This window comes from Coenobita brevimanus, chromosome 69 (genome assembly GCF_032717465.1).
Source record: "Coenobita brevimanus isolate Jiangsu-jjx chromosome 69, ASM3271746v2, whole genome shotgun sequence".
NCBI lineage: Eukaryota > Metazoa > Arthropoda > Malacostraca > Decapoda > Coenobitidae > Coenobita > Coenobita brevimanus.
The window spans coordinates 24,558,525-24,579,274 of record NC_137022.1 but is presented as its reverse complement, the minus strand read 5'-3'; the positions used below and the strand labels follow the sequence as shown (position 1 = coordinate 24,579,274).

The 20,750-nt window shown below is 46.6% G+C and overlaps 1 protein-coding gene across 1 annotated transcript in view; it reads right to left on the bottom strand.

Annotated features, from left to right (window-relative positions):
• Positions 1-19,026: 19,026 nt before the first annotated feature.
• Positions 19,027-20,750, bottom strand: part of LOC145406031 (uncharacterized) — a 65,066-nt gene continuing 63,342 nt past the window's right edge. Inside the window, exons 7-9 of the mRNA XM_080277218.1 lie at positions 20,286-20,618; positions 19,482-19,753; positions 19,027-19,163 (exon numbers count right to left, since the gene is read on the bottom strand). Coding sequence (XP_080133344.1) covers positions 19,082-19,163; positions 19,482-19,753; positions 20,286-20,618 — 687 coding nt within the window. The 3' untranslated portion in view covers positions 19,027-19,081. The remainder of the gene's footprint in view (positions 19,164-19,481; positions 19,754-20,285; positions 20,619-20,750) is intronic.

Genomic DNA, 20,750 nt, shown 5'->3' with positions numbered 1-20,750 from the left:
CTAGGAGAGGGGGTAGGGATGCTGGCAAAGGAGAAGGGATGCTGGGAGAGAAGAAGGGATGCATGGAGAGGGTATTGATGCGAGAGAGGGGTATGGATGCTGGGAGAGAGTAATGATCCTGGGAGAGGGGTAGGGATGATGGGAGAGAAGTAGGGATGATGGGAGAAGGGTAGGGATGATGGGAGAGAAGTAGGGATGATGGGAGAGAAGTAGGGATGCTGGGAGAAGGGTAGGGATGATGGGAGAGGAGTAGGGATACTGGGATGGGGTATTGATGCTGGGAGATGGATAGCGATTCTGGACGAGGTGTAGGGATGCTGGGAGAGGGATCGGTGTCCTCCGTGAAGGGAAGGTATGCTGGAAGAGGGGTAGGGATGCTGGGAGAGGAGTTGGGATGATAGGAGAGGAATAGGGATGGTGGGAGAGGGGTAGGGATGCTGGGAGAAGGGTAGGGATGCTGGGTGAGGGGTAGGGATGCTGGAAGTGTGTTAGGGGTGTCGGGAGAGGGGTAGAGGAGTCGGGAGACGGGTAGGAATGCTGGGAGTGGAGTACAGATGCTGGGAGAGGGGTAGGGATGATATGATAGGAGTAGGGATGCTAGGGATGCTGGAAGAGTGGTAGGGATGATGGGAGAGGGGTAGGGATGCTGGGAGAAGTGGTAGGGATGCTGGCTACGGAGTAGGGATCCTGGGAGAGGAAAAGGGATGCTGGGAGAGGGTATTGATGCTGGGAGAAGGGTAGGAGAGTCGGAAAAGGGGATGAGATGCTTGGAGAGGAGTAGGGATGCTGAGAGAGGAATTGCAATGTTGGGAGAGGGGAAGGGATGCTGGGAGAGGAGTAGTGATCCTGGGAGAGGAGTAGACGGGGTAGGGATGCTGGAAGAGAGGTAGGGATGCTGGGAGACGTGTGGGGATGCTGCGAGAGGGGTAGGGATGCTGGAAGATGAGTAGAGATGCTGAGAGAGAAGTAGACATGCTGAGGGAGGGGTTGCGATGCTGGGAGATGAGTAGGGATGCTGGGAAAACGGTTGGGATGGTGGGAGAGGGGTGAGGACGGTGAGAGAGGAGTAGGGATGCTGGGAGAGGGGTAGGGATGCTGGGAGAGGGGTAGGGATGCTGGGAGAGGGGTAGGGATGCTGGGAGAGGAGTTGGGGTGCTGGGAGAGAGGTAGGGATGCTGGGAGAGGGATAGGGATGCTGGGAGAGGGGTAGGGATTTTGGGAGAGGGGTAAAGATGCTATGAATGGGGTAGGGATGCTGAGAGAGGGGTTGGGATATTGAGAGAAGGTTAGAGATACTGGAAAAAATAGGTTGGGATATCTGACGACTATTCAAGTTAGTAAGGCACCTCGTATTAAAGAGGTTGAGGAGATAATTATGATTTAGGGTTTTCGTTAGGAAATTTACGAAGGGACTGCTTCCCCTGATCCTACATGTAATCTCCCGAGTATGACTAGATCATTTCTTTCTGATTTTGGACATGTTCTGTATTTGGAATGAATAAAACACATAATGCTGATAATATGATACTCATTTACACCTAGGTGGAGTCAAACAAAATCGTTCCTTTCTATTTTAGTACGTAAACGATTAATATTGCTCTTAACGTTAATATAGTGCCTTCGTTGAAAGAATCATTGAGAAAACGGCAGATATAGCTGTGTTCGTTGAAATAAGACCGAGAAAACGACATTCAATAATTCCATTCCTGTAGGATACAGTGTAATCCGACCAGAATGAAGCGTTTTGCGGCATATAAACGGATTGTTGCGATTTGCTTTCAATAGCAGAACATAAGATACCTTCCCTCCTCCAGTTGTGCTGCACGCTGATTGGTTAAGAGTGACATCACATTGCTCGTCGTTGATTGATCAAAAGACGTCACTGCTCGTCGTTCATTGGTCGGAGTTGGTGTTCCTTGCTATACGAGTTGATAGTCCAATATTTCCAGTGATAATGGCCATAATACTCGTAATATGGCTACTGTGTTGTTATCAGGACATTCTTGCTATGATCTGTTGTCGAAGTATCGGTCATGTAGTCAAGATTATCAATGCATACGTGTCTTTTCTGCCTTTGTTAAGCCCAGGACGGTTTTCTTTTCTTATTAGTTACCCCTATCCATTTTCTTTGGTTTACGAATCACAAAGCATAATGGTAAAGGTCTTAGGGTACGTATATGACATTGCACCTTTTTTACCATCGTTAATTCATCCATAAACTTTCTTTTAAGAAAAAAATTCGGTTAGTTGGCGATTTCAATGACTTTAGAGTTAGAAAGTGATCTTGAATGATGCATTTAATACGGATTATTGCTCTGGATGAAGAGTATGGGGGCTAGGTCAGTAACGTGAGGGTGTGAAATGATGGCGGATTTTAATATGAATATTAGAGTTCACTCAGACTAGTTCCTATAATTTCCTATATACCAAAGAGCTCTTTGAAATAAACAAATAACGGTTCCAGTACGATTTCACAAAAATAAATGAAGATTGGCTGACTCGCAAAATTAAAATGCCATTAGATTTCCTTTGTGGTGTGACTGTGGGGGTCCTGGGGGGGGGGACAAGGGAGATGTTGGCGGGTTTTGAGGCCATCGTGACGTCACTCGACCAATCAGCGAACAGCAGATGTGGAGGAGGGAAGGTATCTTATGTTGTCCTTCTGAGGACAACCATCGATCGATCGCTTATATGCCGCAAAATGCTCCATTCCGGCCAGATTACACCGTAAAAAGTCACAGACACTCCCGTTTTCTCGGCGTTTTTAACGAATACCGCCGTATACGTCGTTTTCTCGGTGGTTTTTTCAACGAAGATCATTAGATTAACGTTATAGAAGCTTCATTAAGTGTTATTTAACTGTGAATATACCAAATATATTGAAAATACTGCTTGGGGGGAGGGGGGTAGGATGAAGGAGTCTGTGATAATAGGCGCAAATGCCTGGACACTGTAGGGGATTCTGGGAGAGGGGTAGGGATGCTGGGAGAGGGGTTAGGATGCTACATGAGGTATATAATGGTGGGAGAGGGGTAGGGATGCCTGGAGAGGGAAAAGGATGCTGGGAGAGGGGTTAGGATGCTACATGAGGTATATAATGGTGGGAGAGGGGTAGGGATGCCTGGAGAGGGAAAGGGATGCTGGGAAATGGTTAGGGATGCTGGGAGAGGGATGGCGATGGCTGAAGAGGGATAGGGATGACTGAAGATGTGTAGCGATGCTGAGAGAGGGGTAGGGACGCTGGAAGAGGGGAAAGAATGCCGGGAGAGGGGTAGGGGTGTCATGAGAGAGGTAGGGATGCTGGAAGAGGAGAAGGGATGCTGAGAGAGGGGTAAGAAAACTGGGAGAGGAAAATGGGTGATGGTAGATGGGTAGGGATGCTAAGAGTGGGGTAGGGATGCTTGAAAACGGGTAAGGATGCTGGGAAACGGGGAGGGGGGGATGCTGGAAGAGGGGTAAGGACGCTGGGAAAGGGGTAGGTATGGTGGGAGAGGAGTAGGGAAGCTGGAAGAGGGGTAGCGATGCCTGGAGAGGGGTAAGGGTGCTGCGAGAGGGGTCGGGATGCTGGGAGAGGGAAAGGGATGCTGGGAAAGGGATGCTGCGAGAGTGATAGGGATGCCTGAAAAGGTGAAGGGGTGCTGGGAGATGGGTAGGGGCGCTGGGAGAAGGGAAAGGATGCTGAGAGAGGGGTAGGGGTGTCGTGAGAGGGGTAGGGATGCTGGGAAAGCAGGGAGGCTGGGAGAGGAAAAAACAATACTGGGAAAGGGGTAGGGATGTTCGGAGAGGAGTAGGGATGCTGCGAGAGGGGTAGGAAAGTTGGGAGAGGAAAAGGGGTGCTGGTAGAGGGGTAGGGAAGCTGGTAGTGGTGTAGAGATGGTGGGAGAGGGGTACGGATGCCTGGAGAGGGGTAGGGATGCTGGGACAGGGGAAAGAATGCTGAGAGAGGGGTAGGGGTGTCGTTAGAGGGGTAGGGATACTTGGAGAGGGGTAGGGATACTTGGAGAGGGGTAGGGAAACTGGGAGAGGAGATGGGATGCTGGGATGAGGATTGGGATGCTGGGAGAGGGGTAGGGATGCCTGAAGATAAGTAAGGATGCTGGGAGAGGGGTAGGGATGCTGGGAGAGGGGTAGGGATGTCAGGATAGCAGTAGGGATGCTGGGAGAGGGTTAGGGATGATGGGAGAGGAAAAAGGATGCTGGGAGAAAGGTATGGATGCTGGGAGAAAAGTACGGATGCTGGGAGAGTGGTAGCGATGCTGGGAGAGGGGTATGGATGCTAGGAGAGAGGTAGGGATGCTGGAAGAGGGGTAGGGATGCTGGAAGAGGGGTACGGATGCTGGGAAACTGGTTGAGATGCTGGGAGAGGGGGTAGGGATGCTGGCAAAGGAGAAGGGATGCTGGCCGAGAAGAAGGGATGCATGGAGTGGGTATTGATGCGGGAGAGGGGTTAGATGCTGGGGGAGGGGTATGGATGTTGGGAGAGGGGTTGAGATGCTGGGAGAGGGGGGTATTGATGCTGGCAAAGGAGAAGGGATGCTGGGCGAGAAGAAGGGATGCATGGAGAGGGTATTGATGCAGGAGAGGGGTTAGATGCTGGGAGAGGGGTATGGATGCTGGGAGAGGGGTAGGGATGATGGGAGAGAAGTAGGGATGATGGGAGAGAAGTAGGGATGCTGGGAGAAGGGTAGGGATGATGGGAGAGGAGTAGGGATACTGGGATGGGGTATTGATGCTGGGAGATGGATAGTGATTCTGGACGAGGCGTAGGGATGCTGGGAGAGGGATAGGTGTCCTCCGTGAGGGGGAGGTATGCTGGAAGAGGGGTAGGGATGCTGGAAAATAGGTAAGGATGCTGGGAGAGGAGTTGGGATGATAGGAGAGGAATATGGATGGTGGGAGATGGGTAGGGATGCTGGGAGAAGGGTAGGGATGCTGGGGGAGGGGTAGGGATGCTGGAAGTGTGTTAGGGATGTCGGGAGAGGGGTAGAGGAGTCGGGAGACGGGTAGGAATGCTGGTAGTGGAGTAGAGATGCTGGGAGAGGGGTAGGGATGATATGATAGGGGTAGGGATGCTGAAAGAGTGGTAGGGACGATGGGAGAGGGGTAGGGATGCTGGGAGAAGTGGTAGGGATGCTGGCTAAGGAGTAGGGATCCTGGGAGAGGAAAACGGACGCTGGGAGAGGGTATTGATGTTGGGAGAAGGGTAGGGGAGTCGGGACAGGGGATGAGATGCTTGGAGAGGAGTAGGGATGCTGAGAGAGGAATTGCAATGTTGGGAGAGGGGAAGGGATGCTGGGAGAGGAGTAGTGATCCTGGGAGAGGAGTAGAGATGCTGGGAGAGGGGTAGGGATGCTGGATGAGGGGTAGGGATGCTGGGAGACGTGTGGGTATGCTGCGAGAGGGGTAGGGATGCTGGGAGAGGAATTGCAATGTTGGAAGAGGGGATGGGATGCTGGGAGAGGAGTAGACCGGCTGGGAGAGGGGTAGGGATGCTGGATGAGGGGTAGGGATGCTGGGAGACGTGTGGGGTTGCTGCGACAGGGGTAGGGATGCTGGGAGAGGAATAGAGGTGCTGGGAGAGAAGTAGACATGCTTGGGGAGGGGTAGGGATGCTGGGAAAACGGTTGGAATGGTGGGAGAGAGGTGGGGATGGTGGGAGAGGGGTAGGGAAGCTTGGAGAGGGATAAAGATGCTATGAATGGGATAGGGATGCTGAGAGAGGGGTTGGGATATTGAGAGAAGGTTAGAGATACTGGAAAATAGTTTGGGATGCCTGACGACTATCCAAGTTAGTAAGGCACCTCGTATTAAAGAGGCTGATGAGATAATTATGATTTAGGGTTTTCGACAGGAAATTTATGAAGGACTGCTTAGCCTGATCCTACATGTAATCTCCCGAGTATGACTAGATCATTTCTTTCTGATTTTGGACATGTTCTGTATTTCGAATGAATAAAACACATAATGCTGATAATATGATACTCATTTACACGTAGGTGGAGTCAAACAAAATCGTTCCTTTTATCCTACACCCGACCCCAGGCTCAGTTATTATTTTTTTCTATTTTGGCAAGTAAACGATTAATATTATACTTAATGAAGCTACTATAACGTTAATATAGTGCCATCGTTGAAAGAATCATTGAGAAAACGGCAGATATAGCTGTGTTCGTTGAAATAAGACCGAGAAAACGATACGGTGTAATCCGACCAGAATGAAATTGCGCATTATAAACATGCGATTTGCTTTCAATAGCAGAACATAAGATACCTTCCCTCCTCCAGTTTTGCTGCCCGCTGATTGGTCAAAAGTGACATCACATTGCTCGTCGTTGATTGGTCGAATGACGTCACTGCTCGTCGTTCATTGGTCGGAGTTGGTGTTCCTTGCTATACGACTTGATAGTCCAAAATTTCCAGTGATAATGGCCATAATACTCGTAATATGGCTATTGTGTTGCTATCAGGACATTCTTGCTATGATCTGTTGTCGAAGTATCGGTCATGTAGTTAAGATTATCAATGCATACGTGTCTTTTCTACCTTTGTTAAGCCCAGGACGGTTTTTCTTTTCTTATTAGTTACCCCTATCCATTTTCTTTGGTTTACGAATCACAAAGCATGATGGTAAAGGTTTTAGGGTACGTATATGACATTGCACCTTTTTTACCATCGTTAAATCATCCATAAATTTTCTTTTAAGAGAAAATTACGGTTAAATTGCGATTTCAGCGTCTTTAGATTTACAAAATGAGCTTGTATGATGCATGTAAGAGGTATTATTGCTCTGGATGAATAGTATGAGGGCTTGTTTAGTAACGTCAGGGTGTGAAATGATGGCGGATTTTAATATGAGTATTCGAGTTTAATCAGTTACTTAGTGTGTTCCTATAATTTCCTATACACCAAAGTGCTCTTTAAAATGAACAAATAACGGTTCCAGTACGATTTCACAATAATAATTGAAGATTGGCTGACTTGCAAAATTAAAATGCCATTAGATTTCCTTTGTGGTGTGACTGTGGGGGTGCTTGAGGGGGGGACGAGGGAGATGTTGGCGGGTTTTGAGGCCATCGTGACGTCACTCGACCAATCAGTGAGCAGCAGAAGTGGAGGAGGGAAGGTATCTTATGTTGTCCTACTGAGGACAACATAAGATACTCCCGTTTTCTCGGTCTTTTTTAACGAACACCGCCGTATACGTCGTTTTCTCGGTGATTTTTTGAACGAAGATCATTAGATTAACGTTATAGAAGCTTCATTAAGTGTTATTTAATTGTGAATATACCAAATATATTGAAAATACTGCTGGGGGGGGGTAGGATGAATGAGTCCGTGATCATAGGGGTAAATGCCTGGACAGTATAGGGATTCTGGGAGAAGGGTAGGGATGCTGGGAGAGGGGTAAGGATGCTACATGAGAGATAAAATGGTGGGAGAGGGATAGGGATGCCTGGAGAGGGAAAGGGATGCTGGAAAATGGTTAGGGATGCTGGGAGAGGGATAGGGATGATTGAATGTGTAGCGATGCTGGGAAAGGGGTAGGGACGCTGGGAGAGGGGAAAGAATGCCGGGAGAGGGGTAGGGGTGTCGTGAGGGGGTTTGGGATGCTGGAAGAGGAGACGGGATGCTGAGAGAGGGGTAAGGCTGCTGGGAGAGGAAAAAGGGTGGTGGTAGAGGGGTAGGGAAGCTGGGAGAGAGGTAGAGATGCTGGGAGACGGGTAGGGATGCTGGGAAACGGGTATCGATGCTGGAAAAGGGGTAAGGACGCTGGGAGAGGGGTAGGGATGCTGGAAGAGGGGTAAGGATGCCTGGAAAGGGGTAAGAATGCTGCGAGAGGGGTAAGAAAGCTGGAAGAGGGAAAGGGATGCTGGGAAAGAGTTAGGGATGCTGAGAGAGTGATAAGGATGCCTGAAGAGGTGAAGGGATGCTGGGAGAGGGGTAGGGACGCTGAAAGAGGGGAAAGGATGCTGGGAAAGAGGTAGGAGTGTCGTGAGTGGTAGGGATGCTAGGAAAGGAGTTGGGAGGCTGGGAGAGGAAAAACAATACTGGGAAAGGGGTAGGGATGGTCGGAGAGGAGTACGGATGCTGGAATAGGGGTAGGGATGCTGGGAGACGGGTAGGGATGCTGAGAGAGTAGGTATGGATGCTGAGAGAGGGGGTAGGGATGCTGGATGATGGGTCGGGATGCTGGGAGAGGGGTAAGGATGCTGGGAGAAGAAAAAGGATGCTGGAGAAGGGGTATGGATGCTGGAAGAGGGGTAGGGATGTTGGAAGAGGGGTAGGGATGTTGGGAGAGGGGTAGGGATGCTGGAAGAGGGGTAGGGGTGTTGGGAGAGGGGTAGGGATGATGGGAGAGGGGTAGGGATGTTGGAAAAGGGGTAGGGATAATGGAAAAGGGGTAGGGATAATGAAAAAGGGGTAGGGATGCTGGGAGAGGAGTAGAGATGCTGGAAGAGGGGTAGGGATGCTGGGAGAGGGGGTAGGGATGCTGGGAGAGGAGGTATGGATGCTGAGAGAGGGGGTAGGGATCCTGGATGATGGGTCGGGATGCTGGGAGAGGAGTAGAGATACTGGGAGAGTGGTAGGGATGCTGCCAGAGGCGTAGGAATGCTGGGAGAGGGGTAGGTATGCCGGGAGATGGGTAGGTATGCTGTGAGAGGGGTAGGGGTGTCGTGAGAGAGGTAGGGATGCTGGAAGAGGAGTAGGGACGCGGGGAGAGAAGTAGGGATGCTTGGATGTGGGTAGGGATGCTGGGAGAGGGGTAGGGGTGCTGGGAGAGGGGCAGAGATGCCGGGATAGCAGTAGGGATGGTGGGTGAGGTTTAGTAATGATGGGAGAGGAATAAGGATGCTGGGAGAGGGATGGAGATCCCGGGATAGCAGTAGGGATGGTGGGGGAGGTTTAGTGATGATGGGAGAGGAATAAGGATGATGGGAGAGGTATAAGGATGCTGGGAGAGGGGTATGGATGCTGGGAGAGGGGTAAGGATGCTGGGAGAGGGGTAGAGATGTAGGGAGAGGGGTAGGGATGTCAGGCGAGGGGTAGGGGTGTCGGGAGAGGGGTAGGGATGCTGAGAGTGGAGTAGGGATGCTGGGAGAGGGGTAGGGATGCTGGGAGAGGGGTAGGGATGCTGGAAAGGGGGGTAGGGATGCTGGCAAAGGAGTAGGGATGCTGGCAAAGGAGTAGGGATGCTGGGAGAGAAGAAGGGTTGCTGGGAGAGGGTAAAGGTGCTGGGAGAGGGATAGGGATGATGGGAGAGAAATAGGGATGCTGGGAGAAGGGTAGGGATGCTGGGAGAGGAGATGCGTAGGAAAGCTGGGAAAGGGGTAAAGATGCTGGGAGAGGGATAAGGATGTTGGGAGAGGGGTAGGGATGCTGGGAGTGAGGTAGGGATGCTTTGGGGGAGATAGGTCTGGGAGAGGAGTAGGGATGCTGAGAGCGGGGTAGGAATGCTGGGAGAGTGGTATGGATGCTGGGAGAGGCGTAGGGATGATAGGAATGCTGGGAAAGGGGTAGGGATGCTGGGAGTGGGATTGGGATGGTGGGAGAGGGGTGGGGATGCTACGAAAATGGTATGGAATGTGGGAGAGGGGTATGAATGCTGAAAAAGGGATTGGTATGACTGGAGAGAGTTGGGGATGGTGGGATAGGGGTAGGGATCTGGGAGAGGGGTAGGGATGCTAGGAGAGGGGCAGGGATGCTTTGAGATAGGTAGGGATGACAATAATGGGGTAGGGGTGTGTGGAGAGGGGTAGGGATGATGGGAGAGGGATGGGAAAACAGGGAAAGGGGTTAGGGATGCTAGGGAAGGGATGGAAAAGCTGGGAGAAGAGTAGGGATGCTGGAAGAGGGATAGAAATGCTTGGAGAGGGGTAGGAATGCTGGAAGAGGAGTAATGATTCTGGGAGAGGAGTAGGGATGTTGGGATAGGAGTAGGGATGCTGGGAAAAGGGTAGGGATGTATGGAGAGGAGTAGGGATGCTTGGAGGGGGGTAGGGATGCTTGGAGAGGGGTAGGGATGCTGGGAGAGGGGTAAGGATGCTGGGAGAGGTGTTGGGACGCTGGGAGAGGAGTAGGGAGTCAGGGATAGGAGTAGCGATGCTGGGAGAGTGGTAGGTATGCTGAAATAGGAGTAATAATGCTGGGAGAGGATTAGGGATGCTGGGAAAGGGGTCGGGATGCTGGGAGAAGGGTGGGGATACTTAATAATGCTGGGAGAGGAGTAGGGTTCCTGGGAGAGGGGTAAAGATGCTTGGAGAGGTGTTTGGACGCTGGGAGAGGAGTAGGGATGCCGGGATAGGAGTAGCGACGCTAGGAGAGGGGTAGGGATGCTGGGAGAGCAGTAATAATCTCTTCTAATTTTGGACATGTTCTGTATTCAGAATGAATAAAACACATAACTAGCTTCCTCTCAATATCCCAACTCCTCTTTCAGCATTTCATCCCTTTCCAAGCATCTGTCTAGAAACAGTGAGTGATAGTGAGTAAGTGGGTGAGTGATTGTGTGTGTGTGAGTGACAGTGAGTGAGTGGTAGTGCGTGTGTGAGCGATAGTGAGTAAAAGAGAGGCGGTGGCAGAATCGGTAGAGAGGCGGCCTGCAGTCCTAATGGACCCAGGTTCGAATCCCGGCTGGGGCAGGGAGCAGTTTAAGGACTTGAATTGCTTATAAAGCAGACTTTCCTAATCTACCAGATAACCCGCCGACATGTCATAAAAAGTACCCCTGCTAATACCAGTACAGACAGCCCTAGCATGTATTCAATATGGATGGTGGGTGTTAGCGCCGAAGTGGTGACATGTGGAGATGTAGGAGGACTACTGGGCCCCAAGGAGAACTATTGGGACTTGGGAATAGGCCCTGAAGCCTTTGCGCAGAGTTGGACACGTAAAAAAAAAAAAAAAAATCTTCCATGATCACTAATTTCCTCTTATCTCTGTACCCCTCACTCGCAATTTCTACTGATCTACCAGGATCCCTACCCAACTCCCAGCATCCCTACCGATCTACCAGTATCCCCACCCATCTCCCAGACTCCCTGCCTTTCTACCACCACCCCTTCCCATCTCCCAACATCCCTAATTATCTCCATGCATTCCTATCCACCTCCCAGCATCCATACCCTTCTCCCAGCATCCCACGCTTCTTTCCTAGCACCTGTCCGCCATTCATTACTGGTGCTGCAACTTCTCTTACTATCAGTACCGCTATGACCACCACGACTAACACTAATACTACTATCACTATTACTACTACTACTACTACCGGCATTGCAGCATATATCAACATTACTGCTGCTCCTGTTGCTGCTGCTACTACTGCAACTGCAACAATAACAGAAACCATTACAACTGCTACTACTACTCCTGCTTCTCCTCCTCCTCCTACTACTACTATAACCACTACTACTTCCGGGATTACTACTGCTGTGTCGGGGTGCTAGCAGTGGAACTGGAAGTATGCAGACAGCAGGGTAGGGATGCTGGGTGGAGGGTAGGGATGCTGGGGATGAGGTAAGGATGCAGACAGTAGAGTAGGAATGCTGGGGGAGAGGTAATGAGGCAGATAGCAGGGTAGGGATGTTGGTAGATAGGTAGTGATGCAGACAGTAGAGTTGGGATGCTGGGAGAGGGGTAGAGATGTTCGGAGAAGGGTGGAGATGCTGGGAAAGAGGTAGGGATCCAGAGACAGGGGTAGGGATGCTGGGAGTGGGGTGAAACATTAGAAGGGGAGTGGGGATGCTGAAAGAGGGGTAGAGATGCGAGGAGAGGGGTAGAGACACTGGGAGAGAGGTTGGGATGCTAGAAGAGGGGTGGAGGTGCTTGGAGAGGGGTGGGGGTGATGGGAGAGGGGTAAGGATGGGGATGCTGGATGTGGGGTAATGATGCCTGGAGAGGGGTAGGGATGCTTGGTGAGGGTTTGGGTTGCCGAGAGAAAAGTGGGGATGCTGCAAGTGGGTTATGGATGCTGGGAGTGGGGTTGGGATGCCTCACCGGTAGAGGGTAAGGGATGCTGGGATTGGAATATGGATGCTGGGAGAGGGTTATAGTTACGTATGGTCATGAATACGTTTGTTTTGCATTTATCATTGTATTAGTCATTTTTTTAAATTGTGAAGTAATTGATAAGAGATAAAATTCAATCACAGTATTAAGAAACTAACTTGACCAATTAATAAAATACCCATGCCTCCATTTAAGGTAAACAGGTCTTCATTGCAGTTTACCATCGGACTAAATATCTTTCATTTGTATTTTTTGTTAAATTCCCTACAGATGATGGGGGAATTATGGTGTCAGTTTTGATGTGATAGGAAGCATTAGGAGAAACACACTGAGGTGGTTTGATGATGTGGAGAGTATGGAGAGCGAGAGACTGATGAGGAGAGTGTAAGTGAGATGGAGGGGGAGAGAGGGAGGGGAAGGCCAAGGATGAGATGGAGGGATGGAGTGGAGAGGTATATGAAAGAAGGGGGTGCGAACTGGGAGCAGGGCAGTGAAATGGCGGGGGACAGGGTGATGTGGTGGCAATTTGTTTGTGGCCACCCCATATAAGGGATTAAGGCGTCTGGCAATATATAGACAGATAGATAGTTCTGATACAGCTAACAATTGATACTGTACACAACTTGGGAAACCTTAAAGAGCTATCCCTCTCTCTCTCCCAGGAACCCCTACCTCTATCCCAGCTTATGTAAATCTCTCAAAGAATCCCTATCTGCCAACATTCATTCCTCTATCCGGTAATACTGTACTGACCTGTCTCTCACTATCACTATCCCTCTCCCAACATCCCAACCCATTTCCCAGCATCGAAAAAAAAATAAATAAATAAACTATTAAAAGTGAGAGAACTATCAAAAGCATGACAATAAAATGGTCTTGACAATCACACATATTATTCATCAATCACTGGCTTGGAGAAAACAGGTTAAAAAGGGACCAGGAAACAATATTGTTATTTATTAATTTTTGCTAAACATTTGCAAGGTTTTATAACATGGCAATAATGGCAAGTGAAAACTGAATTGGATTACAGGCTTGGTCATAAATCCAGAACAAAAAAGTGTGAGATGAGCAGTTGTGTCAGAGGATGATCATATATCAATACAAAAATTTAGGTATTTAAATTTGAAATGTATGGTCATACTATGGTACTTTACTCAGGCTTCCTCAAGCTGATTTTGTTCAGCTGAGGGGAATTCTAGTGGTCAGAAGGTTGAAAACTGTCTCAATTATCCTCTGGAAAAGTGGAAATTCTCCTAGCTGAATAAAGCAGACTGGATTTAGCCTGGACAAGACATCTAAGTGAATCCATGACAGGGAAAAATGCAAGTTTGTGAGGTGCATGTAAAGAATGGAATGATTAGGAGGAGGATGTGGAGAAACACAAGTCAGGGGCAACACTTCTTCATTCCTGAACAGTTTCTGCGATGAGTTTCTTCTCTGGAGTGAACCGTCTTCCATGAATAAGTTTTGTCCTTAATTCACGTTCCTCTCCTTCACCCTCGTATAACTGTGCTTGTTTCAGTTTGAGTGATTGTGATTGTCACTGGTTGATGGTGCTGTCACATTCTACTCCACCACAGTTCAGTGTCAGATGAACATTGTGGCTCTACTCATTCCAGTTGTACCTCTGATAAACAACACCCAGGCCAATGCTTCAGGATACCAATGCTGTGTGAAAGTGAAGATGCACACAGCACTGCTTAGAGCGACTATAAAGTACTGTACACTACATTCAGCACTGTTTGGATGATTACGAAATAAGGTGTGTAAACAATACCATGTTGTTAGGTGATTCAGTGTAGTGCTGTAGTGTACGCAGACAAGTCTCAGTGGTTGACCCTATGCTGCACTGTGGTATTCAGTGTAAAATAATGTACCATGATAATACACTGGTGCTCCAGGAGGCACCATTATATAATAATAATTTTTAAAAATGCTGGGGGGGAGGGGGGGACTTTGACCTGCTGGTATAAATCCTCGTACTACGGTCATTTTGTGGGCAACCCCTGGAACACATGGCTGTGCATGTCATGTGACTGATTTATGAAATGAGTGATGGCTCAGGTAGGGAGGCCAATTACTTCAAGATCTGATCCCATACTCATGTACAGCACTTATATAGACTACCAATATCAGATTAGACAGTTTGTGAACATTATCAACTGAATTTTGTACTGTACATCAGTAGTATTGAGAGGCACCTACACATTATGGGCAATAAAATTAATGAACAAATTCTGGACAAGATATTCACTATGTTTTTATCTGGACCTGCCTCATATATCTGTTACTAGCTGCCTATTAATATTATTTAAATAAAATCCTTTCAACAAACTACAAATTACATAGCTGTTAATTTTGTAGTATATTTGTTCTTAAAAAAAAAAAAAAAAAAAAAATGCTATATTAATGAACAGGAAGGTGTCATTAGAGACGGAAAGTGCAAACCAAACTGTACTATCATGAGCAAAAAATTACTGCAGTCCTCTGCCGACACTGAGTCCTGCCTTCCATATTTACAATTCCTTCTCAAACATCAGGGAGTATTTAACCTTCTCATACTCTTTGCTGTGTGTTTCACACTGCTATCACATACAAATATTTCCTATAACACTTTCCTATGTTGCTGCCAGCAGGAAAATGTAAGCAAACTTTTGATCACCATAGTACTGTACTTCTGTAAATTATCCTAGTACTGTAGTGGGATAATGTGTCATGTATATGTAAACAGGAATGGAAGTAATATATCCATCCAATCATCATCCATCTCTTTATTCCCATTTTAATATGGACCATAGGAGAATGCAGTATGGCTACTCACTCCAAGCATTTGGGGTAAGGGTAATCAGCTGCACATCCCCAAGAAGCACTACTGCATTAGAGCATAGTTACCACCCAACATACTAAATGATTTTCTGGGTCACAGGAAACCACTTGGCTTGTCACTCCTGAAGGCAGCAATCCAATAAATCGGGTGAGTGGATGGTGGGTCACATTATGATTAGTGTGTGTGTGTGTGTGTGTGTGTGTGTGTGTGTGTGTGTGTGTGTGTGTGTGTGTGTGTGTGTGTGTGTGTGTGTGTGTGTGTGTGTGTGTGTGTGTGTGTGTGTGTGTGTGTGTGTGTGTGTGTGTGTGTGTGTGTGTGTGTGTGTGTGTGTGTGTGTGTGTGTGTGTGTGTGTGTGTGTGTGTGTGTGTGTGTGTGTGTGTGTGTGTGTGTGTGTGTGTGTGTGTGTGTGTGTGTGTGTGTGTGTGTGTGTGTGTGTGTGTGTGTGTGTGTGTGTGTGTGTGTGTGTGTGTGTGTGTGTGTGTGTGTGTGTGTGTGTGTGTGTGTGTGTGTGTGTGTGTGTGTGTGTGTGTGTGTGTGTGTGTGTGTGTGTGTGTGTGTGTGTGTGTGTGTGTGTGTGTGTGTGTGTGTGTGTGTGTGTGTGTGTGTGTGTGTGTGTGTGTGTGTGTGTGTGTGTGTGTGTGTGTGTGTGTGTGTGTGTGTGTGTGTGTGTGTGTGTGTGTGTGTGTGTGTGTGTGTGTGTGTGTGTGTGTGTGTGTGTGTGTGTGTGTGTGTGTGTGTGTGTGTGTGTGTGTGTGTGTGTGTGTGTGTGTGTGTGTGTGTGTGTGTGTGTGTGTGTGTGTGTGTGTGTGTGTGTGTGTGTGTGTGTGTGTGTGTGTGTGTGTGTGTGTGTGTGTGTGTGTGTGTGTGTGTGTGTGTGTGTGTGTGTGTGTGAGAGATACCACAGTATGGCCCAACTCTGATCCACTTCATACCTAATGAGGGTCCAGGTTGGGCCAAAACTAATATTTCTTCATAATAAACACAATGAGGAAAGACAAGGAAGACATGGGTGAAGAGAAGTGAGATTTATTCTATACTCTTTCTGCCTATGGCTATGGCAAAAACAGCTGTGAATAAATCTCCCCTCTAGTCACCCATGTCTTCTTCTACCTTCTTCCCATAGCTGTTATGTCTCTGTAATAACACAGTTTCAATGTGTGGATATAATTCTCCCATTTAAGCAGCTAACATCAATGATAAATCAAGATACATAAACAATAACACCTCCACACTCTCAATCATGTAACATTTAGGAACGCTTGTGCATGCAGCCAGTTAAGTCAAATTGGTGGACTTAGTCTGTTTCCCCTTTGTTCATCCAGCAACAATATCAGTTATTGACAGTGATACTCTGGGGTAAGACTGGGGCTTAACAAAAATAAATTTTCTACCTTAATGGGCCTCATGTAGTCAACAGGTATTAATCTTATGCTCTTGTCTTCTAAACCAATTAAGCAAACCTGAGTACACTACATTTATGTTCTTAAATTATTCAAAATATGTTCAACGACAGTTGCAATTAAAGCAGATACAAGATCTGAATCATCAAAATGCAATTTAAGGTTCCTACCCAACAATGTGCTTCTTAAATTACACTAGTAATTAAAAATTTACTCCTATTATTTGTTCTGAGGAGGACTAGATTACAATATGACTGATTTTTAGTGATATGAATATAAAAAATTTGGTCATGTTCACATGTAATACAAGAGGCTTCCTGTGTGAACTTTCAGTAATACTGCACGGCTTCTCCTGGGTTGTGTTAACTGCATCTGTGTGTACAGTTGTGGACATAAATGCAGATCCACTTCATAGTAATAAACAGTGACACAATGATCAATGACTTTCAAAACAAAGTACAGTATTGTATTCTATTCCAGTTCATACCAAAATTATCTTATTAAGGTGAGAGTGAATTATAAATGAGTGAGAGTTTATAATGCCACCACTAATCCTCTCAAGGCTGGGATAAATCTAGTATCCTATTCCAACTAACGAAACATGATTTAAGATGATTTTATTCAGTCATGTGAGTCATGGGTGCCAGAGTGTCAGTTAATAAGTATGAAGTATTTTCTGCCAAAGTGACTACAAGACATCTATGAAATATAAGGCTGAGTCCAGATATGGCAAAACAAACAACACTGCCCATGCTCAAGTGCAGTCAAAGGAATTCACTATACTGTACAGTAACTCCTCATTATAAGTTAGATTATTATTTTTTTAGCATTTATCAATCCATCCTTTACTAGTATACAATCCTTTACTGCCCCATCAGATGAGAGGCCCAGAGTAAGACTACTCAGTCCATACATCTACCGCAAGAACTATCCCTTGATGCATGAGGTGTCCTGACGAGACAGGGTCCACTGATACTGGAATATGGTAACAGCAACAGCTAATCCCATTTTTACCCCCTTCATGGTATTGGAAACTGAGGCTAGGGTACCGTAACTCTGTAAATCTAAGGGCAGATGATCAGCCTGCCTCTCCTGATGGGACTGCATGCTTGGAAGCCTCCATTCACCCCTTAGGAAGTGAACCTATAAAAGACCACCACTACGACAGGGGCATTCTAATCACTATACCACCAGGAACACAACCTCAACTTACAACAAGTGCCTGTACCTGCATTCAGTGAGTTATGGTTATTGACTGATGTGCCAGTAGAAATATAGAAAAGGCTGGTACAAACAACTGATATGACTGGTATTTGTGACTGGTTGCATGATGGGGTGGGTGACTGAGCTGCGAGTGACAAGTGTCATACAAAAAGGTCGAACACATTTACCATTACCTTTCATTGTTCTCTTTTAAAAAATCACAGACGTTTCACTCATCGGTACATTTAAATGAAAACATATGCACCATTGTGGTCCTTGTTTCCTGTCAAGCTACAAAAACAACTTGCCTGAAAATCAAAGCCTTCACCCTTTAAGGAGGATCATCATAATTAAGGTGAAACATGAACAGATTTTAAGACAACATATTCCCATTTAAGTTTTCCTATGTTTTTATGGGATGAGTAAAAGGTATAGATTCTTAATAAATGATCAGTAACTTGCATCTTGTTCATTTTCCCATGTCTGAGTGATCAAAGTTTACATCCACTGTCCCTCATGTTATGAGTTTCAATATAAAAAGTGTTGACTACCTGATGACAAGTGATAAGAAAGCATTTCTTTGTCAACTTAATGGGGATTTTGTGTATTATTTTACATGTTGGGGAAAATTTGATAGGATTGCAGTATAGGGAGAGGACTTGCAGATACATGGAAAAGGTAGAAGACAAAAATTCAAGCAGTAACAAGAAGTCTGCTGATACTCAAAATCAAGTTTGATTAATTTAATCTGGTTAGCTCAAGATATATTTATCTATACATTTTTGCCAGACTTAACATAATTTTAACTATGTCATAAACTACTCAGATTATCTTCACAAAATAAAGATGAATCATCCTTAAAGGGTTAGGTTTTTTTGTCTAATCATGGACAGTATGCTTCTGTATCTTTAGTAATGCTTGGCTTCACTTACTAATAATTAAAGAGTTGTTGAGTATTATGAATAAAGCAGAATTTATACAATACAAACTGTAAGTATCTTCTAACCAATGTACAGCTCGAGACAAAAGTTCATCTAGCATTTCACCTCTTCAACTTCTAACTTCTTTTGGTTGGCTCTTATTCTTCAGCTGAGAGAGGCATGGTATGTTTCTCTTCTCATGTATGATTTTCTCTGATAAGATGCATCAGAGAGGAAAGTGACGGATATGCCCTACGTAAAGTATACGTAGCAGACAGCAGGCGAATTTTTGTCTCTGATTGCACACTGAAATGCTGTGTTTAGAATTTTTACCACACTGGATCAAAACATCTTTTTCTTTCAACTGGCTTGTGGTGTTGCTAGAACAGTGTAAATGAAGCCCATAGTAAAATTATTGCAGTAAATTACTCTGTACTAAATGAGTTCACCTACTGCCTCACACACAAACTAGCTCAGGACTGTTGCTATCTATGTAACTCCTTCATTACCATGACTCTGCAGGGATTTTATTCCTGCTACCATCTAATGATTCCATACTACTTGTAAGAGATACCAATCATAATAAAGAGGTTAACACAGATTGTTTCTAAACCCTTTACTACAAAAGGTTTCCGAAGCTGAATAAAATAATATGACGATAGCAAAAATATAAAGGTGTCATTGTAATGAAAGGGTCAGCAAAGGTCATGGTTTCCACGTCCTAAACAATGGTCTCTATGAGCGAAGGTCGGCACGGTACCTGACCCGTGTTTGGACTCATGTTTTCCTTATTCTGTGAGAGACTGCTAGTGGCATGACCACCTTCTCCACCAACCTTTTCCCCTCTCCCTGCCTCCCCAGATATCCTACTGGGGGCCGGAGAACCTGATCCAGATTTACAAGTATCTGATCCTACTTTAGATGTGGTTGAACCTGATTTACTAATATCTGATCCTACTTTAGAGGTACCTGACCCTGATTTACAAATATCTGATCCTGCTTTTGAGGAGCTTGAACTTGACTTACAATTATCTGATCCTACCTCAGAGGCACCTGATCTGAAGGATTCAGATCTAACATTACTGGAATCTGTCCCTACTCTCATGGGGGCAGGAGAAGGCGCAGGACCTATGCTGAAAGACCCTGTGTGGTGGCTGGCATCATGAGCTGAGGGCATGAGATCTGGGGGTCGGGCCTCATCCAGCTGAGACACCAGGCTGCGGGTGGAGTCTGGAGAAGCGAGCGGGGCAGGGCGGAAGGCTGTGCGGGGAAGGGAGGCCACAGGATCATCGTCGTCTGGGTCATCAGGGTCACGTGGAATGACCCCAACTGTGTATGCAACAACCGTTGCATGATCCAGCTTCCCAGGTACCAGTGCCAGCTTCTCACAAACCTGTATCAAATCAGATAAATTACTGTATTACCATCATCATCATTGTCTTGAGGATGGGGTGACGTAGGGTCCAAGTAGCATGGATGGAGAGTGCACAAAAGAAGGAGAACTGTCATAAGCACACCTAGTGAAATGAACTATGTGGTCAATCATACACTATTCACATTTCCTGAATCCTGGATAAGCAACACAAACACACACACACACACACACACATCTGCAATAACTATAATGAAGTAACCACATTCACTCATCTGCACAAGAACACAGGAGGAAACGCAAATATAAGAGTAACTAATGAGGAAACATTATGAACCTACTTCCATCAGTAAAATCACTATTAGGTAATAACAAATAGGTGGTGATGATGATGAAGATGATGATGATGGATTATGGTTCAAGTCCATAGGCTTCAACCAGTCCTTGATAATCTCAAAACTTGGAATCAGCATAAAGATATTCATTTTTTGATTCAGTCCCAGGTGCCTTTATTTAATATGTGCCATTAAAACTACTGTCCTTGCCTGCTCACCTTCCTCCTCCTGTTTCGCTGGTCAGATCTAGAGAGTTGCTGTGAACCTTTAGCTGAAGACGAGGGGGCATAGAGGTCTGGGTCTTCCAATATCCTCCTCTTGGCCACGGTCAACTTGGTGGCAAAGTGAACCATCTCCAGGCACAGACCCTGGGCTGTAGTAACTGGGCCGGGTGACGTCAGGCCAAATCGTAGGAGGTCTTCCATTCTGAGTAGGGTCAACTCATGTCGCTGGTGAGCCTCCACCAATGGAAGGAAAGGATCTGCCTCAACTTCTTCCCCATCCCCATGCTCTGGCAGCCCAGCACCCACGGACTTGACATTGCACAGTGGCTGTGGATGGAAACAAAGTGAGTGGTGAAAGCAAGACTGAGGAGGAACAAAACAAGAACACTGGCACTGGTACACTACTGGAAATGTAAGGAAAATGGAAATTGTACCATACGTCAGAAAACACAAATAATA